Genomic DNA, 26,497 nt, shown 5'->3' on the forward strand with positions numbered 1-26,497 from the left:
GTAAAACATATATGGAATAAGTGTTTCTGTCCAGCAATGAAGTATTCATTCTTTGTCAGTTCCCTGATAGGTTTCAGGTTTCTCCTTAGAGGGTCCTGTCATCATCTTCCTACTTAAGGACTTTCCACTGCACAAGATGACACAGCAACTACAGAAAACCCAGACACCTGAGAAATTCCTCGGCTAATGTGGAAGTCCGTTTCAAATAAAGCATTATTACCCTTTAATGCACAGCCTTAGGAGTTCAAGGGATGATACCAAACATGAAAAAGAGATATGTTGAATTATCCCATAGTTACCATATTTTTAAGGGGCATGGCTTACTTTTAATCATCATCATTATAGTAACAAAAAAAAAAAAAAAAGACTTCAGGCATGATGCTTACAATGATCCAGATCCATAAAACTGAAAACTGCCAAATGAATATTGAAATTTCAGTAGTTTTCCTGTTTTGTCCCTTCTTCACCCAAATTCACATCTTGGATAGAGATTACCTTGACTGCTTTTACAAAATAAGGACAGTGATATTAGTAATTCCCTGAAGGGCAAAAAACAACCTCACACCCCACCCCACCCCACCCCACTCCCAGGGGCTGAGTCAACTGCTAATAAGTGTGATAAGGAAATTTGGTGACTGCTGCCCCTGGAGGGTAAGTTTGGGCCAGACAATTTTGCCTTAAAGATGGCAAAGTGCAACGCCTATGAATGTGATGACTTTATGGTTGTTACTTGCATGTTCTAAGATCTCCAAAAATCAGTTCCCCATAGGAGTGTCATAATATCACATCCATAAAATAGAAAAACAAACAAACAAAAAAAAAACCAAGACCAACATGTTAGACTCTAGAGAAAATTCTACTTCCTTCATTAGGACCATCTGGCTGTATTTCCTATCCCTTCCCCATCCTGCAAATTAACTGCAGATCCTCTTGTTCTCAACTGTGTAGAAGATCCTGTTTATTATATACCATAAATATCATCCCCAACCCCAAAATGATGAGCAAATTAGAATGTGCTTGTTATAATTATGGGCCTTTAATTCACAATCAATGAATCTACACAGAAGGTCCTATGTGACTCCCCTCCTTGTTTCCTCATCACCACCCTCGATCCCATTTTTTCCTAGGCCTCATTGGCTTCACTAAGCCAATTTCATCAATTATCAAGTCCCAGGTAATCAGTAAGAGATAGGACCCTGGGAGTGGCATGAGATTTAAAATAACCATAGGGGTCATGAATGCAATAATAGTTTGATAAACTGACAATGTGTTTTCTACTACTGACGATTCAGAGGTAGAACCTGGGAAGGAGAGAGGTCTAGAATGCATTGCTGCTTCCGGAGTTACCTTGCAAGAGTTCATGCAGAGGGGTTTCACACACTGCATCCTGCACCTGATGGCAGATGTGACCCCTGCACTGCTTTAGCGCCTGGACCTGAGCACTCTTCAGAGCTTAGGGACCCTCACACATGTCCCTTGGCCTCTCTGCAATTGCCAGCTCCCTCTAAGTAAAAGGACCTTTGAACTTCTCTCAGGCAGCCGCTTGACATCCAACTCATAAGGGCACAACAATCTCAATGATTTCCAGTTAATCATGAAATGTGTAAAATGTCAGCCTTCAGCCAACAGTTAAACTCAGCCACTTCGTGAAATGGCCACACGTCTTGCTTACCTTCCACCAGGGAGGTGAGTAACGTGACATTTGCTGCTTTGCGCCTGCCCGCGGGTAAATTCAAACCGATTTTTTCTAGCCTTTCTCGCAAAGATCTCCCCCCATTTTTCGATTTGGCTCTGAAATTGCAAGAATTAACATTCTGATTAACCTCAGAGTGTTCCTGAAACAAAGTTTAGATTTAGCAATCTAAAGCCCAGTGGAGCTTGAAGAGGTTTTAACTCGAGGTTAGCACATTTTCCCCCTTTCCTTTTGGTTATTTGCTGATAGTTTGCTGAGGTTTGCTTAATTTCTGCAATACAGAGCATAAAAAAAAAATTGAGTCGTTTTTTTTTTTTTTTTTAATCTCGTGAGGAAAAAAAAAAAAAATGATACCAGATGGGAATAATCAGGGTTTAGGTTGTGGGTCCAGAAAAGGTAGAAGTTGCATAGGCAACACACAAGCTCTTTCCTTGTAATGGAGCCAGTTAGGTGAACATAAACTGGGCAAGCACAACCTTGCTGAAAAGAGGGAAAGAACTGGGTGGTTCAGAGAGAAGGCACTAACTAGCTGAAACAGGTGGGGTTTTCCAGGAAGGAAGGGGTCAAGAGTCGATATAAAATGGGAGTTGTGTTAAAAGGGGAAGGAAGACTGAAACATGAAACCAATATGATGATGGTAATCACAGTAACTGTTAAACTAACACTTTAGGGAATTTAGTTATGCGATAAGCACTGTATATTGATTATCTCACTTAATCTCATAGCAAGTTTTATACACACACGCTCAATGCCCAGGGGTGATTGAAAGAAACTTCGACACAATGGGGCTCAAAGGGCTCACTTCAGGAGAGCAGAGCAAGAGGATTCAAAGTGAGAAAAATCCATGAGTCACACATTTACTTCCTCCCCAAATTCTCCCTCTATGTGTTAAATTCTGGGCAAAAATACAAGAAAAAAAACCAGTTACTCTGACCTCTCTTGTGGTACTGTTCACACAGCCACTTTCAGGAAAGAAAGGGACTTTCAACTCCCCAAAGAGGCTAACTTGAAAAGTTCATCTCCTACAGTGTTACCTTCATATTAGAGACAGTACCAAATTGCCCTTCGACCAGGCACAGGCAGAAATTCCGGGGGAAGGCTGTAAATCTGAAGATAAAAGCCATCTCTTCCCGCATTTTCCCAAAGGAGTCTATGGAATGTCTTCTTCCCATATTAAGGAGCACTTGAATGCCCCCAAGAAATAACTATTCCTATTTCATTGTTATTATTGGTGGTGTTCTTACTGAAGACAGGAGGTCGCGAGTCTAGCATGGAATTTTTCAAACTGCAGGGAACAATGCCTTGGTGGGCAGTGACCAATTTAGTCGGCTGCCAACCATATTTTAAAACAAAACAGAGCAATATTACAGTACATTACTGGTACAAAGTAGGTTACTCCATGAAACGTCTGTTTTAGATAAGTGTGTGTAGGTTCTGAGTCTCACTCATGCTACAGAATGCCCTCCAAGTGTCCCGGGGAGAAAAAGAGCCAGGCGCCAGGCACAGGGCAGGGAGAGAGGGAGGTTCCCAGCACTGACAACAGCGGGAGAACGAGCGGCGCGTGCTTGCGGCGCGTGGGTCCCAGGGCGGCGGCGTCTGCGCGCGCGCGGGCCCCCAGCACGTGGCGGCCGTGGTTCTCTGCACGCTCAGCGCGGGAGCCGCGCGCTGGACGCCCGGTTGCTAGGCAACTGCGTCCGGCTATCTGCTGGTTTCCGGGAGAGCCCTCTTCCTTCACCCGGTAATAACCGGTTTGGGGGTTTTACCTTCTGAGGACGCCGCCGAGGAGAGACGCGTTGAGGCATTCGGGGGGCGAAAGCCGTCTCTGAACTTCCCCCACAGTTACTTTGTACTTTGAAGTTGAACTGAGCAGAGACAGACGGCCGGGGACCGAGCAAAATACCTCGCCGGTGTTGACGGACATGCCTCCCAGGAAGCCATCTTTATTCATCATCAGAGAAGTCACAGATTTGGGAGGAACAGGAACTAGAGAGAAAAAAAAAAAAATGCCATAAAGGTGACCGGGTTTCGATCGTGGTGACCGGCTGATAGAATGTGTCGTGCGCAGGGGCGAGGCCACAGGACAGGCGACAAGTGGAAAGCTGGAGGAGGAAGTGTTTGTTCCAGTAGGGCTGCCGTGCGTTCAGAGCACTGTGTACAAACAAATGGAAAAGCCATCACTCCTCTGGAAACTTACCCCATGTGTGTAGACCTATGCGTGTCGCTTGCCATAGTCCCGCTCACTATATAAATCAAGAAAACTCACGGCCTAGAGTTTGGATTGTGCTGCGAAACCCGGCGAATCCTGTTTCATCGTGTGCTAGCTTGTGACCTGAGACATCTCAGTGAACCTTTCTGAATCTCAGATTTCTCAACGGTCTCCTAAAGCTAATAACCACATTTGGTGCTGAAGTCTGAAAGTGATTATACTATAAATGATATAAAATGGTAATATCAGTGTTCTTTATGGGAACCCCTCCCTCCTTTCCTATTGGACCCATTTATGTGGTCATCACTGGAGAGCACAGGAGAGTGGGCCCTATCAGAGACACTGTGCTCAAGAACAGCCAAGTAATACCATTATGCTTGGGCTCAAAGGAGATGCTCATTGCTCCAAAGTGGATCTCATTTTTCTCTACATCATAACAATACATTCATTTAGAAGTGAACCCAAATGCTCCTCTCCAGTGAAAGCAATTCCACAGTGACATGAATTTTGTTTACAAATTAACTAAAGCGCCGGCTGGTGATTGGAGCAGTTATGATTTACAACAGGTGCCCTGATCAATCAACCAATCACTCTAATTCATGTGAGCGGAGGTCTTGCCTTGCCCCAGTTGTTTCATTTCGGCAAGTAATTGATAACAAACCGCACTCAAGGTATGTTTTATGCAGAAGTTAATAAGAGTTGACAGCTGGTTGCCACTGCTACCCAGGCTCATTCAGTTTCTCCAGCCTGTATATCTGTTTAATTGTGTTTCAGTGTCATCTGTACCTCAGGAAGAGGCGGAGCTCAGTAGAACCAGAAGGCTGGGAATGAGGAATAATGAATGGTCAATGTCCCAGTTCTTGCTGGCCATCTTACTCCCTCGGAGTTCTACACAGCTGAAGCCCATTTTCTTTCTGCAGGTTCTAGAAGCCACAGGGCAGATGACTTTTCCTGACTTGCCTCACACCTTAGCTACTTCCAGTGGGATATGAAGCTCCCAAATCTTCAAACAGTATTTGTTGAACATGCATCTGGCATGAAAAAGGTTTCCATTCCTTCTCTTTAATAAACACAATGTCTCATCCTATAATCCTGGTAGGGGAAAGATAAGCTCTTTCCACCATCTCGAGCCTAGAATACTATATATCAAACAAGTTGCACAACCTCCCTTGTATAGAACAGAATAACCAACACTGAGTATTTTTGTGACAACTTATTCTCTCTACTACAGATTCTGTCATTCAGACCTCCATGATTGTCTAGAAACTGCTGAAAGCCAGGTAGGTCCCAAATTTCTTATTTATTAGGAATTGCATTTGGCCCTTTAGAAACATCTTGTGGAAAAGGATTTTCCTAGGAGAATGGATGGGGGTTCTGGACCATTCCCTTTTGCTACTCCTTAGTACACATTTTGGTATATCTGGATCTGTCTACAGAGTCCAAAGCCTTGTCTCAGGGCAGGTGAATGATGTTAGGTAACAGAGTGGATCTTCTGCACAGCTGTGATGGTGGTGGGGCGCAACAGAGGGTGCTTGCTTCTTTCTGATTCCCCTCATCATATTCTTATCAGTGAAGCTGCTTCCCATTTGAGAGTGAGCCAATGAAAAGTCCAAGTGCAAGTATTAATTAAATTTGAGTAAAATATGGAGTTAAAGTTATTTAAAAGTGAGTGATTTGGGTGGGAACACCCTGTTATTTAATTCTCTTACACAACATCTACATCTGTTTTGATCCGTCTTATTCTTTGCAATACTCTCAATTTTCATCTTTCAGATTCATATTCAAAAACTCTAAGCAAATAATTTATGATCATAGGAATTAACATCAGATAATCTTGGAGAAACTTTTCCCCAAAATACAGATGATGGCCTTTTGTAATTTTAACATGGTAAGAACTATAGAAATAAACTGCACAAAAATCTACCTTTGACACTCAGCAATGTTTTTATATTTAGTATTTAATACTATTAAATATTTTTTAGAAAGAATATTTTAACAATAAAGAACCTCGCTAAGCTGAACATAGTTAAGTTCAGTTCCAATTTCCCATATTGGACAACAAAATATCTCTTTAGGTTTGTAATTTATCTGCTTCTGAGAGTCCCAGTTGTCAAATCTCTTGAAGAGCCAGGCCTTTAGAGACACTTTATAACCTGCCCTCTAATTTCACTATTGTTAATTGCCTGATTTACCTGACAAGAGCCATTTCCTATGGGGAATGTATATTGTTCCCTCCTGTGGGCTGTACCTTTCACAAATGCATTATCACTTAAATATCACAAATCCAGTTAGCTTCTGTCAGCACACCACTGTTCTTTTGTTGTTGTTGTTTTCCCCCCAAAGAGGCAAACTATTGGAGCAGACATGCTTCAGGTTATATTTCCATTTTCTTAATTTAAGTATAAATCATGTTCCTACCCTCTACCCTCTCATCTTTAGGTTCTAACCCTCTCCTACTCTGGCCTTAAACCTAGACCCTAGACTAGGTCTAGGTAGAATAGATCCTACCCATTTCTTGTCCTAACTTTCCTTAAAATCCCTAGCACTATTATCTACCTTCCCTTCCACTCTCACACCTGCTTAGCTCAGCTGATTAACCCCATATTTTATTCTCTTTGTCTTTTCCCTTCTGCTTTCCTCCAGCTTATCAATAAACCCAGAAAGCAACAGGGCCCGGTTGATTTGTTAGTAATTATGAGCACACTGTTCCTGCTCATGGAACCCAGAGATGACTAAGATAGGTTTAAAGCAACAGCAGGAAATGGTAAGGAAATGGAGCATAGCAAAACTCAGCGTGAAGCTTTCAGTTCTTTACATGTTTACAATTTTCTGTGCATATATTAAAACCGGTGGTTTTTTTTCCCCCCCGTTTGGTTCTCCATTGCATATTATGACCAACTCCTGGATGTCACATCCACAAAACCTGCTCCCCTCTTTTTTTTTCTTGCATTATATTGGGGAGAAGAAGAAAGGTTTAAAACTGATCAATGTTTCATTATAGTGACTGGAATTTTATTTAAGAGAGAAAAAGAAAGACTGATTAGAGAAAGTATTATTCATTAGTGGACTACAGAGAGCCAAATGGTTAATAGACTAGCACTTAATCTGTATTCTTTAAGCTTAAGTATGAAATTGGAGCCTTGATATCTTTGTATTTGATTGCAAACAGACCCCCTATGGCTCTGATTTGCTGGTGGCGAGGAAGGGAAGAAATGAACCCATTTAATAGATTCAAGGATAAGTCCCCCCTGAAAGATACTCAGACTTAAATATGTCTGCTACACCAGGAAGCTACCAAGAGTTTGAACATTGCTTGAAATAATTACTTCTCACTAGCAGAACATCCCCTTCCTTTATACTTGCATTGTTTCTAATCTACCTGAGGGCTAAATGTTATTTCACATGGATATATAGCACATCTATAAATGTGAGCACCGGGGCGCCTGGGTGGCTCAGTGGGTTAAGCCGCTGCCTTCGGCTCAGGTCATGATCCCGGGTCCTGGGTTCGAGCCCCACATCGGGCTTTCTGCTCAGCAGGGAGCCTGCTTCCTCCTCTCTCTCTGCCTGCCTCTCTGCCTACTTGTGATTTCTCTCTGTCAAATAAATAAATAAAATCTTTAAAAAAAAAATGTGAGCACCAAATTCCTGGAAAGAAAAATAAAAGGATTCTTACAAAGAAAGCTGGAATATAAAGAACTACAAACATCCAGGGTTAACATCCCTCTAGGGACAAAGTCTAAGAGTCTAGAAACTGAATTGGGTCCCATCACTTACTCTGTGTGTGGGACCTTGAGAAAGTCATTTATCTTCTCTCTGTCTCAGTTTTTTCACTGGGAGTGGAGTGGGGTGGGATTTGGAGAAGAGTGACTAACCTTTCCAACTTTGAAATTCTGTGAACTCTGATTACTCACTCCCTGGGTGGCTGGAATGTATCTTAGAATCTCCAGTTGAATAAATACCTGTTGGGATCCAAGTCAGCCCTGGAAATGCGAACCTCTTCCTTTGAGGGGAAACTCATACCTTTTCAGAGGCTCTGACACACTCTTGGTGCTTTTTACCTTCTAGGTCAGAAGGAAGAATCCTAACATTGTAATGAAATTGGCAATTTCTTCATAACCCCTCCCCCACCCCAAAGAAAATCCACACTAACCAAAGTGTTTATATGGGGAAGGGGCCAGAACTAACGGGAAAAAAATGGGAGAGAACTGAGGTTGAACTGAAACTAACCAAACAGGATATCCCTAAGACCAATCAAAATGTCCCACAGTCACATTTGAACCTTGGATTCCAGCCATGCAAGCCTTTCCAAGAAATCCCAGCATATTTTCTGCTCTCTAAGGTGTCAAACCGATTGCATATTAGCCTCTAATTGCACCGAAAACTTTTTCTTAAAGCCTAGGTGAGCCTTTTTTAAATTTAAGCTATAGGATGGTGGCAGTGATCATTTATTTGTATCAGTTGGGCACTAACCTGCCCCCTCCCCAGCCCAGATTCCTAATCTTAATGGAACTGAGAGTTAAGAATGATTTTTTAATGTCTCGTTGGATTTTTAGACTGTTAATGTACCGAATCCTTCTCATTATTACTTTATTGATTGCTCATTGACCAGCCCCCTTCAAATCGTATTAACCACCCTCTGCCGGTTTAGATTAGGAGAGTTTAAAAAGTACCTTTCATTACTCCCTCCACTCCTGCCTTGGAGTTGAGACTCGGCATCTTAATGGGAGCTCTAATGGGGCAGCTAAGAGGAGAGGGGCCACGGTCCCTGCCAATTGCATTAATAGCTCAAAGGGGGCCAATACAGAAAATTAGCCGTAAACGAGCTCTGGAGATCTTCAAATGAAAGAGCCATTTATCACGCTGGCTACCTTCACTCCACTCGTTTGCTCTCTCTACTGGGAACAACTCATTTCCTCTTAACTAAATTACTTCAGAAATGTCAGCTAAGCCCAGATAGCAAACATAACAAGAGAGCTAGCTTATAATCTATAGGGTGATATCAACACGGGTGAAAAATTGGACTGGTTAAATTTTAGGAGGGAGCCCTTCAATAATTAGAGTGAGAGACATAAAGATATATATCCTTTATGTCCAAGTCTTCTGGCTTCAGTATACATAATGGCAGAGACATCCGAACCTGGATCAGTGGCTGCACTTTTATTAACGAGGCAGACTTTTAAAAATCTCTCTACAAAACATAATTTTAAAAAAAAAAAAATCGCTCTAAAAGCCCAGTAGAACATAAAGTAACCAAGTCCCTTGAGTTGTTGAAATTAAGAAAATTTAGTTCAGAAACTTTCTTACCTCCTTTTTTATGAAATTAATCTCTGGGAGAGATCCCTTAAAGGCGAGGGGAGGGGACAAAGATGAGAGACCAGAGGGCCAGGAAGGAGCAAGTGAATCCATACCCTTAAGTGGTTCATAGTTATCTAGAACAGTAAATCAACCACTTATTCCTATTTTACCTATGCCTCTCTAAATATAAACATATATTTGGATCTTTTCTTCATGTAATAAAGCAAATACCTGAAATATTAAATAATGGAGTTAGCCTAACACTTCATATTCATACCTTGCCCTCTAACTCAACAAAGTGACTGGGATGCCACTTAGTTGTTTAAAGCTGCACAAAGTCTTTTTTAAAAAGGCTTTCAGAGCCAGAAAAAGTACTCCATGTTTTCAAAATAGAACCAGCAACTTCAGTCAATATTCTCCTTTTCTTATTACCGGAGATACCCTTCTACATAGATAATCACATTTTGCTGACAAACATTTACAAGCCCTGAAACCCAAGCATCCCACATCTAAGAACATTTTCAGCTCCGTTTTGTTAAGCAAGCTAAGTTCCAAATATTTTTATTGGCCTGCCTATTAATAACATTTCTGATTGGTCATCTGTTGGGCATGCCCCACTGACAGCCCAAATGTTGTTTCTAGGATACAGAACCCCGAGATAAGGGGTTCAAGTCTTCCATGAAAAGGGAGGGGAAGCTGAAACAAAAAAGCCAATGGAGAAGTGCCTCCCCACCCTCCCCTACTCACCCTCATCAACCAGCAATTAACCAAAAGAGAAGGACCCCAGAGGAAATGGTGAAAGTGAGCTGTCAGCACAGTTGCAAATCTAAGCACCAAGACTGGGTGTCTGAGCAAACCCAAAAGCTGGCATTAAAAACTGGAGTGATACTATCTAAAATAATAATAATAATAATAAATAAAATAAAAAATGAAATGATACTATCTAAAGCAGAGAGGGAGGGATGTTTGGAGCAACACTTAAAATAAATAGTTTTGCCCCAAATCTTACTATTTCTTCTTCAGGATATTACATTCCAAAGCCAAATGGCATTATTCCAAGTACAGCTCCCCCTCTCCCATCCTCCACCTCTTAAAGCCACTTTTTCTGTCTGTATAAAAGAAGATAATTTAGAATACCTAACCCTATTTGGAATTCTGACTTCACAGCGCTCCTACTGTAACAGCTTGACTTTGGGTTACTTTCCAAAGCACTTTTTCTTCAATTATTTTTGTGAGTGTTATGTGGCTCAAATTAATCATAAATGACTGAAGCTAGAGATTGTTGACACCAAATATAAGGACGGGCCTTTTTCTAGAATCGATAAGCAAGGGTTACAGTAGTTAAAATTTTATCTCCAAATACCAGTTCTTGTGATAATTAAAGATTGCACTGTTTACACATTCAGGGTCCTAAATAGTGGCATGTGAGTGACTTTCGGGCCTTTCGGCAGCCACACTAATCGCCAGGCATTCTCTCAGTGACTGTCAGAAGAGAGGGGGAAAAATTAAGCAGCTGCAATACGCCCGAAATGAGTTATTGTAATTACATTTAATTAGTTTAATTAGTTAATTATTTTGCTTACAGCTGTACAAGAGACTGCAAACATTTGTTAATATCACATGCCCTTTAACAGTATGGGGTGATTCCACAGTCACACTAAATCATGAATGCATATGTAGAAAGATTTAGGAATGGGCATAGGCTGTCTCAACGTCTTAGGATGTGCATATTTAACAACACATTTGGCACAATTTTTTAAAACATAATAAGAGACAACTTCTAAAACACAGGGAACTGGAAACAGAATTACCACACACACACACACACACCAAATACAAAAGCAAGAAGAGGAACTATCTCAACAACTTTGGGTTTAGCCTAGCAAATTCCAGTTATCAATGAAATAATTATAGCACATTTTTGAAAGCAGTGTTTCCTAGTCAGTTTCATACATGATGGTAGTTCAGTTATTTAAGATACATCTAGAATTGCTACCAAATGTACCCCGAGAAAAATACCAATAGTCTCTGTCCCTCTGTGTCTTATCTGGGCTTCTGCCTTTGGTTGCCCCCACCCCCAAATTTCCTTCTTCCGGACATGCCTTTTTCATCTGGACAGCCCCTGTCCTATGACTGTGAACAAACATTTCTGTCTTCTAAAATAACTAAATCCCCCAAAGTGAAAACTCATAAAGACATGACTGCACAGGAAAACTTTGCTTGCTTTTGGGAGGGATAATCCATACCTTTTTTTATGACAGACTGGTCCAATAGATTCATGCCGCTGTTATTGGCATCTTCAACTGACTGTGAATATAAAAACATCACTATTCAAATTGACTGGATATTAAAGAATTGCACACATAAATCATGTCATTCCAAACTGGAGTTTCTGTTATTTCCATTTATATTAATTCACAAAGGGAGGTTTTATTATTATCATTATTACCTCCAAATCAACATGGAAATGAAATTCACCCAAATTATAAATTCTTCCAATGGAAGCAGAGGAAAAAGGAAACTGTGAGAGACATCTGGGATGCAGTATTGGTTTAGTTATTATATTAAACATAGATGTTACACAGACATATAAAATTTTATATTATTTGCTCTTATGAATTGTGAAAATTTGGCAATAGCTGAAAGATTTTCACCAATATTAGTAAGAATAATTTCTGTTTTCAATTCTATCCCAGCACATCTTAACCCTAGAGTCATTTTACAAATACATAATAGTTTACATTATGGGATTTTAATTAAAGTCTGAGCAATTTGGAATGGAATGCAAACAGCAACACATAGGAACACGTTTGCAAGCTGGCAGGACCGCACACCCATGCAGTCCATACACGTCCTTGTGTGCTATGAATTTCATGCTGCATGATAATCCCTGAGAGGAACCTGCACAATTTGTTCCCCACCCCCATCCTGCTGCTGCTACTTCCCAGCAAGAAACACACCTGTTAGGAGGGAAGTAACTACAGACACACAGATACAGAGACTCAGATCCTCCCAGGCAGCACCTAGGTAATGGCAAAGAGCATTTATCTTCTGTGCCACAGTCTTATCCTAAAAAAGGGAAGTTTCAACCCTGGTTGTTGGCAGCACTTCTGATGGGAAATACCTGTTAGAATGAGTTTCTTTTCTTTCTTTTTCTTTTCTTTTCTTTTCTTTCTTTCTTTTTTTTTTTTTTTTTTTTTTTTTGGAATGAGTTTCTTACTGTCAGGATGCACAAGAACAGAGTTCTGGCTGTGTATCCCAGAGCATCCAAAAGTATTGTACTCCCTCCTCCATTTCCCAAAGAAAAATAAATACTAGGTCTTTCTAAAAGGTACTGCTGCTTTCCCTGATTCTTAGAAACCTAAGTTTGGATCAGTTTGTCACCCGCTCTACAGGGAAGTAAAAGGCAAAGGGCTTGAGAGTGAGGCTATGTTTTCACAGCACCTTCCACCCACTCACGCTGCATCCCCAGACAGGGTGTGTGTTCATCACAAGGAGGAGACTGTCTACCCCAAACAAGCAGCACATTAGAAATGAGATGATCTAATCGCGAAGGGAGCATGTTAATTTGTTTCTTTTCGTTTTTAATAATCACTCTTCAGTTGTCGGAAAGGTGAGGAAAATTGTTATTCTCTGTAAGAACCGTTTTCCATGTTGCAACATGCCATGTACATATTAAGAAATAGTAAAAACTTCCTTAAAAAATACTTCATATAACTTGTTTGAAACTCCTCAGGAGACCCTGCCCCACACACACACACACACACACACACACACACACACACGATTCACACCTTGCTATGCTCATGTGTCTACAATGTGAGGTATCCACTCAAGACAAAAATAATCGCCTGTGTCTGGGGGCGGGCTGGCCAGGGATCTGAGAGGCCAGGACCCAGGCTCCCCCACACCTCACCCTCACATCGATACGTAAATATGTATATACGCCTCATCAGCGACGTGGGGTAGTTGTGGTAGTTAATGAGAAGGCTCTTGTCTGATTTTCTATCTAATTACGGCCGCCTGCTGGGTTTTTGTACAGGATATTCACGCAGCATGCTGGCGCTTAATCGTCACAGGGAGGATCGTAAAGATTTAATTAGGACTGCATGCGGAAGCGCAGAAAAACAACTCAGACTCGTAATTACTAGACTTCTTTAGTTAAAAGTGATACCAGGGGTTGCTTTAAGACACTAGAGTGTGTTTGAGAGAGAGAGAGAGAGAGAGAGTGTGTGTGGTAGATTTGACAACATCCTGATATGTTTATACTCAGGGGTAGTAGAGGTGAGAGAGGTTAGAGAGCAAAGACTGGAAAGAAGAGGTGTTCACGACAACTCAACTCCAAACTAGGTGTCATCTCACTCCATCTTTCTCTCTGATGCTGTTTTTCTGAGTTTTTAACACTGCGCCCCCCAACATACGTACACACAATGGGTGAAATGTAGCATACCCAGAACCCAAACAGCGATTTGCTAGTTTAATAGCCCCTGCGAGTAAATTGAAATAGAAATTGACAGGGTTTTATAGTTTCGTTTAAAAAATATTAGAAGCATTTGGTTAATTAACTCCCGTCCTTCTCTTCTCTCACGGTCGGGGCGGTGGCCCTCTGCGTGTGTGTCCGGGTCACCCAACACACCCCCACACCAAGCCTCAGCCGGGTGAGTACCCCTCGCTAGGAAGCCCATTGGCCCAGCAGCTCCCTGGGGATCTGTCTGGTCTGCCGCTGGGGGCCGGGGTTGGGGGGGCCGAGGGGGTGGTGGATCCGGAACACAGAACAGGTTCTTGAGATCGAACAGTGACTGAGGTCCAGGCCGAGGCACTCTCTGGTCCCTTCTTAAAAGACTGGTCGGGCGCAGCCAACCCAAACCGTTGCTGCAGGAAACGGCGAGATCCCCACAGACTCTTGTAACTTCAGCTCCCCCCACCTTGCCCCGGTGCGCTCCAGATCCCTAATTCGGAAGTGGATCTTCCAAGATGGAGCAGATGGGGCACAGCCTCTGCATTCGGGGCTCTGGTCCTAGGTACATCTTCTACCCTTTCTTCGTCACCTGTCCCGTGTCACGTCAAGCACACCCGGGCCTCGGAAGGCCTGTCATATCCGCGGAAGCAGAGATCGTCCCTGCTGCCTGGGACAGGCGTGGGGTGTCTCCCCCCGACCCCCTGCACTGAGGGTCGTCCAGATAAAGTCCGGCGAGCCACCCCACCTCGCCAGAGGAGCAGCTACGAAGCTTCTGCGGGAGGAACCAGGCAGAGGTGTGTGGGTGGGGAGCACGCGTGGGCCGGGGCCTGCGCCTTCTCTCCTCGCGGCTCTCTGCACCTCGCTGTCCGAGTTCTGACGCAACAACTCAGCCTGCCGCGCGACGCCTGGACAAGGCTGTTCTCCCCAACACACACTGAACTGCTCTTGTTCTCTCGTCCTTTGCATTTGGCCAAACACTCAAAACCCCTCTTTAATCTAAACCTAAACTAAAACTAAAGAAATATATTCCCTCTTTTAGGACAATTCCTGGGTTCAGTTGACTAAGTCACTCGGCTGCGGGGTGATGGTGACGCAGCTAGTGTGTTGGCATTGCCAACAGCACTGGTGATGAGTTGATCCACTTTCATTAACTGGCACTTTGAGCGCACCCAGTAAGGTTAATTTAAGAACTTACACCCCAAAACACACACATTACCCCAGTACATTTTTTAAAAAGCTATTAAATATTTTTCTTGTATGGTATTCCAAAAAGAGCAATCCCTCCAGACAGGGATAATAAAGCTTGATTAAACCAAGAGAACTATCGTTCTTATTACTACGGGCAAATCCAACCACAAATCAGGTGATTCCATCATTTTTGGAAATAATAAATAACTGAATTTCTTCTAAAACAATAAACCATCATTAACTGCACACAGGCCGCATTTGATGCTGTCGCCATATTTTAACTCTTCGAAATACATTCTTTTTCAAGTAAGGTAAAAAAGGACTCAAGTACTCTTTTTTCTTCCCCATTTCATTTTTCTTTGCTTTAGAGGTATGTCTAAAATGATGCATAATATACACAACTATGCCAATGAGACGAAAGTGTCAAATACCTCTCAACCATATTTATCTTTTCTGCAGACTATTTAAATTAGGGAGCAAAGGGAGACCTGCTCAGAATCACCCAGACAGTTTTTAGAAATCTTTTCTTTGATGTTTCTTTGTTTAGTTTAACCAAGTATTCTCAACCAAATCAGGCTCCATTGTGTAGGTTGCAGATGGGTTAGGGAGTGGGTGGGGGGAGTGTTTTGAGCCTTTTGTTTTAAGAAACAAACACGTGATGCCTCTTTAACTGGGAGAGTGGCTTTGGGGAGAGGAGAATATTAACGGAGGGGGAGGACTGAGGAGGGATGTGAAGAATATTGCTCCACAGTCATTTAATGGATCAAAAGGTGAAAACAATCTCCAAAATGGTATGTGTCCTCTTGGACTCCCAAGCAAAATTATGGCTTTCTGGGTCTCTCCCCACAATTATTCCATTTCTCAGGAGATGACTCTGGAACTCAGTTATCTTGAAAAAGGGCTCAGCAGTTTATGAGACATTCAAAATAGGACCCAGTTTGGACAATCATAGCACATGTTTTTCTTCCCATGTGCTTTGTCATGCTTAACATCAAGCAGGAACCTCTGGAGCCCGAGAGGATCCTGTGCCTCTCTGCTTAAGCTCCAGACTCTAGGCAGCCCAGTCTGTCACCTGCCTTGTCAGGAGGCCAGGCCCACTAAGGCACATGCATGGGGAATTGGTTGGGAAGGATACCCAGCTGTGTGGCACAAAGTACAAGGGACTAGGAAGTAGCTAAGGCAAGACGAAAAACATCTAACCTTAACTCTAATGATGCTAAACTACCAACACACACACAAATATTTTTTTCCTTCGTGATTTCATTTCAAGTGGTTCCAGCTTTCATAATCGGACCTCCAGAAATCGCCACTACAGGGCCATACCAGTACAACACAGAAACAGTTATATATGTGGTGTCCAGCTATTCCTCTTCTAAAGAGGGAAGCTACCTCCCCCAGAAGACACGGAGCTGCCCCTCCCCCACCCCTCCCATCTCCCAGGGGCATTCGCTATTTATTTATTTATTATCCTTTTCATTTGTTTGTTTGTGGTTACCTGGACGTCTTCCATTCCGGGATGGCCGAGGCCGTGCAGCGAGAGGCTGTCACCCATGCCCGCGTCCAGGCCGTGGTGCGCCGAATGCAGCAGCACGTCTGGCCGGCGGACCGAGTGGTAGTCCCTCCGGGGGTCGAGGCCCGAGAGCTGGGGCAAGGCTGCCCGAGGCTGGGGCAGGAGAGAGCCGGCTTCCGAACCCACTTCTTGCCGCTGCCGTTGTCCCCAGGGATGCTGCTGGGGCTGGTGCAGTGGGTTCAGGGAGTAGGGGTCGTTGACGTGGGAGTAGGGATCCTGGCTCTGGTGGTAGGGAAGCGGTTGGTAGGGAGGCGGGAAGTAGGGCGGCTGGAAGTCTGACGACGGGGTGTGGGACAGCGGCGGGGCGCTGGAGTAAGGTCCTTGGGATACCGAGCCCAGCTGGGAGAGCCTGGAGCTGTGGCTCGGGACGCCATCGTGCCGGTCCTGGGAGCGGAGAGAAGAGAGAGAGAGAAACAGAGTGACAGAGAGAGACAGAAAGAGGGAGAGAGAAAGAGAGAGAGAGAGAAAGAAAAAAAAAATACAAGCGACTAATGGAGAAGCCCGGCTTCTGTATATTCTTCCCAGGACAGGGAAAGCAAGAGTCTGAAACTTATACTCCCAAGTTGACTCAGAGGGCACATGATTTCAGCAATTCCAAATGCCAGGCTTTGGGGGAAAAAATGGGGAGAATCACCACCCACTTAACCAACATCTGAGCCTTGTGTTGGGAGTGTAAAGCGGGCAAAAGGAGTGAGGGTAAAGTAACTGTGTATGGGGAGAGATTCTAAATTCCTTGGTTAAAAATACAGTAGCCTTATACAGAGCATTCATTTCCTCTTCTGGGTATTTTAAACTATTTTTTTCTAACTCTTTCAGAGGTCCAAAGCATAACAAATGAAACTCCATACTTTTGCTGTGCTGCTCCTCCGGTTCAAAACCAACTTCTGCCCTCCCTGGCAACCCAGCCGGCTGACCAAAGAGCTCCCCACAGGACCTGATAATTCCAGGAGCTCTGAGGAATCTGCCTGCTCTGAGTTCCCAGTCACCCCTCCCTCCCCTCAAGGAATTAAATAATTTAAATAGTATTTGATTGGAATGACTCTCATTTGAAATCCTATCCTGAGCCCACGTTAAATTAAGTTGAATTGTGGTCCTGAGGAGTTGTTTCTAAGGTTGCTTTTCTGTATTTAATGCTATTAGACTCCAGGGTGTGAAAATGAAGGACCTGGGGTTGGGAAGGGAAAAACAAGAAAAACCCAGACAACTTACTGTTGGGTCTATTTGGAGTGGCAAACTAAGTGGAAGGAGAAGGGGGGAGGTGTGTGTGTGAGGAGTGTTTAAGTTTCTCCCTCTCCTCTGTGGAAATGCCTTGGTAAAGTCCCTATGGTTCTTTTTGGAGAAACAGTCACCTAAATTTCCAAACTGCAATGGCAAATAAAAAGTTTTTCTCTGAGGCCTCCCCCCTTCCCAGCTGACTCATGGAGCTCAGACGGAGAACACACAATGCAGAGAGAAGCAGCTGCAGCCTCGTCCAATTATGGTGCTAAATTACCAAGCCAAAGGCGCTCAAAGGAAGACAGAGACAGAGTGAGACACACGCACAGAGACGGAGAGACAGAGAGACAGTGAGAGGAGGGAGCATGCAATTCTGGTACAACGTGAATCCAAACTCACCATGGATGAATAGGTGTGGACTAACATCTGGAAAAAAAAGCCTGGTTACTGCTCAAAATCAAACAATGATTAAAAAAAAAAAAAATCAAGGAGTCCAGCAGAGAAACGAGCTGGACACAGGAGCCGAGCTTGAGGGGTTTCCAGGACAAGCCATCAAAAAAAAAAAAAAAAAAAAAAAAATCCCCCCCCCCACCCCCAAACAAGATTGGCGATGCCTGTCACACACAGACAGAACTGTTCATCAGTCTCTTGCTGTCTTTTTGGCCTCTTTTCTTCTGCCGCTCTTCGGGCTCCAGATGCAGTCCTCTTCCACCCGAAGCTGGGCTCAGACTGCTCGGGCGCCCCTTCCTCCCTCTGCTTGCCTACACCGCCTCATAATAATTGATATTCATGACTATTAATATTACACGAGTACTTTAAAGGGAGAATGGAGGACAAATGGAGCGTGAAGCAGCAGCGAGCGCAGAGCTCCCCTACTATTGTAAATGACGTTCATTCAGTGGAGAATTACTAGATGTAATCAGACGAGGGGGCTGGCAAAGGCAGACTGGGGAAAAAGTTTAGCAGGAAAGAGGCAGAACTTCAATTAACTGAGCCGGGGACACGCGTAAAGCAGCCCCTGCTCCTTTGGACAAGGCAGTGAGGGAGAGCATCGCTGGGGGCTTCTACAGAACGTAGGTGTCCTTGTTCCTGGAGAGGGACTTTCCTAATGGGAAGAACTGATCGCCCTAGGTGCTTTGTGTGCAGATTAAAAAACAAAATAAAAAGGCGTTGCCTCATCATTTGGAGGGGAAGGGAAGGTAAACCGGTGGGCCTGGTTGTTTACAGTGACGTTTAAAGACTTGTACTGAATACTGGAGATTATGCTTACTTTCTAAAGGACAGGGGCGAGATGGGGGCTTTTCATCCCTTGTGTAGACTTTCCCTCCTTATACTGCACATTCGACCCGTGATTTTTACCTCAGTTTAAAATATATGCAATCAATCTTCAAGTACACTAAACTTATCCTTTCCAGGCAAAGCCAGGGGCAACAGAAAACCTTTTTGGATGTTTCAAGAACCCGTTCAACTGGCCTGACTGCCATTTCTGTTAAAGTTCAACCTTTCTCCTGACTTAAAAAGGTTCCTTCCACAGGGTTGCGGGTTCTCCTATATTACTGAGCAGAAAATTTAGGCAAATAGGGATACCTGCAATATTCTCTCTCCTCTCTCTTCTCCCTCCCCCTCCTCTGTCTTCTCCCCTTCTCTTCACCCCTCCCTCCCATTTTATTCTCCTGTCTCTACCCCTCTTCCACTCCACCCCTCCCTCTTCTTCTCTCCCTCTGTCAGTCCTTTCTGCTCTCCCTCCCTCCTTCCCCATTTAGCCATTTACTTTTTCATAAACTAAGAACAAGTTTCATCCTGCTCACTTTTGGGAACCCACTGAAATCCCTGAATGTATATTCCGAGCTATTTACACACCGTGCCCCCGTCTCCGCCCGTCTCCTGCCCACTTCGGGCGCTTACATTCTTTAGGATACTTCTAGCGACTTCGACTTTACCATTATCCCGCCTGTTAGAGAAAGAAAAGGAGGCCGAACCGAAACAAACCCCACCAGGCGGAGGCGCGGCTCTTCGTTACAGTCAATACACAGCCACAAAAGAGGAAAGGAAAACCCTAATCCTCGTTCCGCAGAAAGACGAGTCTCCTCAATCTCCCTTTCTGTCTCCGTATCTCTGTCACTCACACACACACACGCACACACGCACACACGCACACACGCACACACACACTTAGAAGCTGGCCGAGCTGGGGGCAGCGGGCTGCCTGCGGGACGCAGCGGCCAGACTGCGGCGGGCCTCCGAGCCCGGGTCCGCCGGCTGACACCGGGCCGGCGGCGTCAATCGGAGCTTACCGGCCGCTGCAGTGCGCGGCCCATTATCCGCCAGGCGGCTCCCCGCCGGGCTTTCCGGAGTGGTCCCGGCGCGGAGGGGTCGCATTTTCTCCCCACTGGTTTGGGGGCGCGCTGTGCGTCCTGCCGCGGTCGTTGGGTACGGCCGACCGAGCGCTCCTGGCCCTCCCAGCCCGGGACTTTGCTTCCCGTCCTCCCTCCTCGCTCCAACTTTTCCGCTTTACGGTCTCCGTCGCCCGGCTCGCCAGCTTCGACCTCCCCCCGCCTGGATTCGGCGGCGCCCGTCCTCGAAGCTTTTCTGTCTGTCCTGCCTCCCTCGACGTCTCTTCCAGCCTTCGCTTCCCTCTTGCCCTGGCACCTAAGTCCGGGTCTGCGAGGCCATTCCGCTCCGAGCGAAGTTCCGCGGGCCTCCGCCGACGTGCCCTCCCTGTTCCGCCGCGTGCCCCGCCCGGATGCCCGCCTCGCCCGCCTAGCCCGCGAGCCCCGGAGCTGCCCCGCCGCGGCAGCGGTCGGCGCCCGGGACCGAGAAGGGCAGAGGCGTGCTCGGCCACGGCCCCGCCGGGCGGCACGCTCCCACCCAGCGGCGGGCAACTTCCCCAGCCCGAGGAGAGTTGCGCTAATCCAGCGCTGGAGAGCCGGGCGCGCTGAACAAGGGCAGAACATTGAGTTAAAAATGCCCAGACGCGGGGTGGTTGGACGCACTGGCCCCCAAGAAAGCAAAACACAAGAAAAAATAAAAACAGAAATAAAAGATCTGTTAGGGCTCCTTGGCTTGTGCTCTGTCTGCACCCGTCTAGCCGTCTATCTACCTCCCTCTTTCTAATTTTCCGTCCTCTACTTGGATCCGTTGGTTATTGGTTTCAGAAATATTATTGAAAATAAAAATTAAAAGCCCGAGTCTGTTACGAATGAGGCTTGAAAATCTAATGCTCTCCCACACTCAAAACGAGGAGAGCCTCTGCCTTTATCAGTCCCTATTTCCTCTGCCCACATTCAGTAGCATCGCCTTCCCCATCAGAACCTTAAAGTGGGGGTGGGGGGGCGAGGAAGAGAGAAAGAAAAATAAAAGAAAAAGAGAGAGCGCGCGAGAGAAATCTCCTAACTTCAAGTAGCCAGATTTCAACCTTAAAGTTCTTTTTCCGAATAGCGAAGTCTCCCCCTTGCCCCTTTCCTAAAAGTTAGAGAAAGCTGAGAAAACCGGCCGGAAATCTACGACTAAACGCCGAAAAATATATATCAGTTGGGGTGTCAAGAAGCTCAAATTCTCTATCTGCAAAGCTCTAAGATGCATCCGGGGGTGTCGGCTCACCTCATAGATATCTTCGTACTTGACATTCTCCACGAGCTTCCAGAGCATGATGGCAGCCTGGTCTCTAGGAGGTGAGTGCATTCATGTGAGGAGCAGATGTCTGGCTTCTCAGGACTCCGCTGTCTGTAATGATCCATCTATAATTGGAAATGGGGGATACACACCAAATCCGACGCTCCTCTCCCATCGCAACTTATATCTGTTGTCTCAAACAATAGGCTGGAGAAGTAAGCCTCAGCAGAGAGAAAAACATTATTACACACACAGGAGTTAGATGCAACCCACAGACATATATATTATAAAAATCATAAACACGTATTTACACCCAGACACCCACATTGAGTTATATAAGCACCCCTGGGTCACGCAGAGTCTGCAGGCTCCGAACATGCGTTTAAAGGAGAGATAGTCGTTCATTGTGATTAATATAAATATACAGATTTAAAAACCTCTAGATGGAAAATGATGAATCATTGTAGCCACTGACTGAAGTCTTTACAATTCATAATGAGAAACCAGGGGGCCAAGAGTCCCCCATTTTCTATGTAGATTTTAAAAGCGGGACCATTTCTGAGATTTTTATACACAAAAGCTCCTATTCATGTGTGTTCAGCAGGAGGGTATTTTGAAAGCTGGATTTGGGGATTTTTTAGGGCAATCTCTCTGTATTGATGTCTACAAACTTTTTTTTTTTTTTTAAGCTGTACCTCTGTCAGTGTAGAACGACAACAACAACAAAAGCCTGCTCATGATGGTGACCATGTCTAATATTTTTTGGCCATTTTGCCCTACACATTTGGAAACTTAAATACTGTATGAACACCTCAGTCTGTCTTGTTTGTCATTTCAAGTGTTGTTTGTGTGCATTTTCAACGAATTCCTTGTGCCTTGGCTAGAGTCTCCATATTATGAAGTGGGTTTTTTTTTCTGATGTTGGGAGCAACACATGCACACATTCACACACTGTTAATTCCAAGCCATCTTTGCACAGGCATAGGACATTGTATTTGCACAGTTGCCTATAACTTTTAAGTTGTTTTTAATCATGGACAGTCAAGAAATGTTCACCTGAACCTGTAGAAGATTTAAGCAGAATGTTCTTCAAAGAGATAGTGAAGATATTTACTATGTACGAATTTTGTTTTTGTTTAGAATGTATTTTCCCCCCTTAGGTGAATTGTGTATTTTTTTTTTCAAAAAGGAACAGATAAACAACAATAACAAAGTTAACCAAACCTTGCAAATGGGTGCCCTTTAAGGCACAAGGTTTCCGAATTTCATCACGAAGTGAATACTCACTCCATTCCTCTTTTTCCCACCCCCTCTATTTTCCTACTCCCTTTCAGGGTACGGAAGGATTCCCACAGCCAGAAGGGAAATACAGTGGAGGATCTCTGCCCGTGGGGCAGAAAATAAATGACAGGAGGGAATGAGGAGGGACGGGACAATTTGGGGTGGAAGTTATTAAACCTGATAAGAGTGAATCTGCAAAGGACGATTGTCTGTAAATCTCACGACTGCTGAGCGCGCCTTGTGCGCGCAGGGACAGACGCTCTTCAGGACAGGGCTCCGGACAACCGCGGTGGACTCGATAAAAACCAAGGAGAAGCTTCATATAATGCAGAATGAACAATTCTGCAGGTTTTTATTTGCTTTCTTAACGATAAGAACACCAAAAAATGTGCTTTAGAATGAACTTCAGGAATAAACCCTTTTTTTCTTCATTTCCAGTTGTAATTTTCATGGTACGCCTCTCCTTTTCTCCCTCCCTCCTACCCTTCACTCTCCCTCCTTTCTTTCTTCCTTCCATCCTGTTATCCTTCCTTCTTCTTTTCCCCTACTTTAAATATTAACACCCTAAATCATACAAAATCTATAGAGATTTCCCACTGGGAGCATGAGCAAAGATTTCCTCTTTGCCCCCAGAGCTGGTTTGGACATGGGAAAGCATTCTATCTAATTTCATTGTGTGGTGGGACTTGGAACGGGTTTTACCATTCCTTCCCACCTTTTCCAGAATTAAAATCAGTCCCAGATCAATATTTTGCAAGACAATTATTACAGACTTGGAAATTCAGATGCTTTGGACACAAATTTATTAATGAGAATAATTGTCTTTTGCCTTTCAAGTCAGTAACTCCATTATCTTTTTAAATCTAAAGATCATTCCAACCCAAATAAAAAGCATTTGAAAAATTTTTAATTTTTTCCCTCTAAAATCCTTTAAATCTTTCTGATATATCATTGATTAGTTTAAAATAAACAAACTCTAGAGCTTAAAACAAGAAAAAAACCCATGAAGATACTTTTATATGTAAAGCTATTTAAATTATATCACTAGCATAGCTATTTTATAGTCTTGTAGATGTATAATTTCAAATTTTGCATATGTAATTTTACTTTTTGCTAATATTAGGTATTTTTAAGATTAGAAACATCTTGAAATATTTGGTTAAAATTTATATACATTCTTTAGGAAAACTGGAAAAAAAAAGAAAACTCCAAATCTAGTTTTATTAAGAACGGAGTATAAATTTAAAAATATACACACATATATAAAGAGATATGCAAAAAAATACATAAGAATAATTAAAACCCGCGTCAATTTTTCCACATGGGCATTATTCAAAAAAAATCCTAGAAATTGCAAGAGAAATCTTTCCTTGGGAGGCCGACGCTCAGTCATCGAACGGGCAACAGCGCCCTCTGTCGGGATTTTAAACAAGCAAATCCTGCAGGGCCGCTGATTTCTTTTTCTAGCTGTTCAGTTCCATTCTTGAAAACCTGTTTTCGTTAAAAGCGTTTTAAAAGTTCAGTTCTTATTACATGTACTAATTTTTAAACGATTGTTTCAAGATCTAAAATGTTCACTTAAAAACTCAGTCTCTACTGAGAAAATTTTCCTCACTTGAGCCTGCTTTGCTTTGCTCTTCACTTTCTGCTGCATTTCGCTTTAACTTCCAATAATCACATGATGTGGGAAAAGAACCCCGGGAGGACTTAATAGATGCCAAACAAAGCAAACCTAAAGGCGAAACAAATTCTGGTTTGAAAAGGAGGATAAACGGGTAAAATATGCATTTTCATCATTTCATTTTTCCATTCATCCTGCCTTATGCCTATATTTCTTTTTCAGGGCACGCACACAATCGCCTAGGTTAAAAGCTTGCTGGAGACATTCGAGATAGTTATATTATTATTTTCCCTTTTCACTTATATTTATTTCCATTTACAAGAACAGAAAGGAGAGTTAATAATGCCCTCGTTTTCTCAGTCTCAAATGGAGGGAGTATTTTCTGATAAACGTAGGCCACAGCACCTAGGATAGAGCCCTCTGCTGGTGGTTTTCGGAGTAGGCTTATAACTTTTCATTTAAAAATGTTACTGAAAAATGCCATTATATATTTTTTAAAGATTTTATTTATTTATTTGACAGAAAGACACAGTGAAAGAGGGAACACAAGCAGAGGGAGTAGGAGAGGAAGAGGGAGAAGAAGGCTTCCTGCTGAGCCCAAGGTGGGGCTCAATCCCAGGACCCGGGGATCATGACCTGAACTGAAGGCAGACACTTAATGACTGAGCCACCCAGGCATCCCTGAAAAATACCATTATATTAAATCAAGATCAACTGTTAACACTGTCAAGTCTCCTTTTTTCTAAAAATCTAATTATGAATTAACTAATTTTCTCAGACTTCCTTCCTTCCGCTCTTGGCACCTATGATTTCAGGTCATAAACGAGCTCCCTTTGCAGCTGCCTGATGGACTACCTTTTCTTTTATACATTACATGAGACGCCTAGGTTTCCTTTTTATTTTTATTTTTATCATCCACAAACACAGGAATAATAAAATGGAAAAAGCCAAGACTTAGAATTAGGATTATTGTGCCAAGTCAAGACCCTGATCCTCCTCAGTCTGGGTGCAGGAGCTCAAATGATCTCCTGTTTGGAAAGTGGGATGGAAATACCAATTTAGGTCTTCCACGTACTGAGCACTTTCTTCACAGCACCATGATGCTATCTTTCTTCGTTCCTCCCTTCCTTCTGAAATTAAGATGATAGCATTTTTGGATTAAGTTTTTCCAGAGTTGTTTTTGTTCTGGATTTATAAGCAGGCAAAGGAGAAGGCAAAAGGGAGCACTGACTTACTCTGACATGTGCAGATTCCACTCCCACCTTTCACCCATCAGAACCATTAATTTTCCACCAAGTTGATTAATAAGACATGACAGTTGCCCTTTTTATTGGTGAAAGCCTGACTCTTCTTTTCTAACACAGTTCTATCTTGAAGCTTTCTCGTAATCATATTTTTAAAAGAATCTTGATCAGATATACATATATATGTATATACATATACATATATATATATATAAAGATTTTATCCATTTATTTGATAGAGAGAGAGCACAAACAAGAGGACCAGCAGGCAGAGAGAGAGGGAGAAGTTGACTCCCCACTGAGCAGGGAGCCAGCCATGGGGCTTGATCCCACCTCAACCAATGGCAGATACTTAACTGACTGAGCTACCCAGGAGCCTCCTGATCAAATACTTTTAACATTGACTTGGAAAAATTACTATCAAATGTGTAAAAACACAATTCAAGTACCTATCCTTGGCTATAGAAGACTTTGCTACTATGTAGGTTTCACTGGTCTGGGTCTGAGGAAACAAAATAGGAGGAGCTAATTACACAGGAGTGTTTACAAAAATTAAACGAAGATGAAATGATCTCTTTGTGACTATACAGAGTGACTATTGATTCTTTGTGATTATATAGAGTGAGACAAACACTGGAAAGGAAATAGCATTTATTATTTTAACCACAATCTTCAAACAGTTGGGCACTTGTGAACTTGTAAAGTGATATTTAGTTGAAATCACTTGTAAGAATGAAAATCTCTGTGCCTGTAGAAACTACTTTCTCTTGGACTTTTGAGGAGCAGTAGTAATTTTATTACATATTTTAGATGTTCTGATGTCCTTAGACTTTTCTGTTTAATTGCAGGGGTATGAAGTTGCTCAGGGGACAATTTTCAAATTTCTATCTTCTGGAGATAAAGAGGTTAAGAAATGGAAGATGGGGGGTTGGAGTAAATGATGCAAACAGCCACAGCACAGTTGTTCCCAATACCAAGGGATATTTCATACACAAAATGTGAGAGGTGCGCGCTTTCCCTGGCGTGACTAATGCGGGAAGACAGGTATTTCCATCATTGTGGACATTTTCCATATTATTGCTTTAAGAAGGAGCAATCTCAAAGGGTGAGAAC

General features: G+C 43.3%; 1 protein-coding gene and 1 long non-coding RNA gene across 5 annotated transcripts in view; one reads left to right on the forward strand and one right to left on the reverse strand.

Annotated features, from left to right (window-relative positions):
- Window positions 1-21,641, reverse strand: part of TFAP2B (transcription factor AP-2 beta) — a 30,325-nt gene extending 8,684 nt beyond the window's left edge. For 2 of the 4 annotated variants that reach the window (XR_007128263.1, XM_047734794.1), the window contains exons 1-6: window positions 21,227-21,641; window positions 18,026-18,052; window positions 16,337-16,795; window positions 11,441-11,501; window positions 3,457-3,676; window positions 1,673-1,791 (exon numbers count right to left, since the gene is read on the reverse strand). Coding sequence is in view for 3 of the 4 variants with exons in the window: in XM_047734794.1 (XP_047590750.1) it covers window positions 1,673-1,791; window positions 3,457-3,676; window positions 11,441-11,501; window positions 16,337-16,795; window positions 18,026-18,052; window positions 21,227-21,307 (967 nt within the window). In the remaining variant the exon portion in view is untranslated. Of the gene's footprint in view, window positions 1-1,672; window positions 1,792-3,456; window positions 3,677-11,440; window positions 11,502-16,336; window positions 16,796-18,025; window positions 18,053-19,920; window positions 20,317-21,226 lie in introns of those variants that run through there. The other 2 variants (XM_047734796.1, XM_047734795.1) reach the window with 2 other exon arrangements.
- Window positions 3,581-5,632, forward strand: LOC125103036 (uncharacterized). Its single transcript, XR_007128264.1, has 3 exons — window positions 3,581-4,570; window positions 4,674-4,743; window positions 4,820-5,632. It is a non-coding gene; the product is annotated as an uncharacterized LOC125103036 (long non-coding RNA).
- Window positions 21,642-26,497: the final 4,856 nt, after the last annotated feature.

Source organism: Lutra lutra, chromosome 6 (genome assembly GCF_902655055.1).
Source record: "Lutra lutra chromosome 6, mLutLut1.2, whole genome shotgun sequence".
In the NCBI taxonomy this organism is placed as follows: domain Eukaryota; kingdom Metazoa; phylum Chordata; class Mammalia; order Carnivora; family Mustelidae; genus Lutra; species Lutra lutra.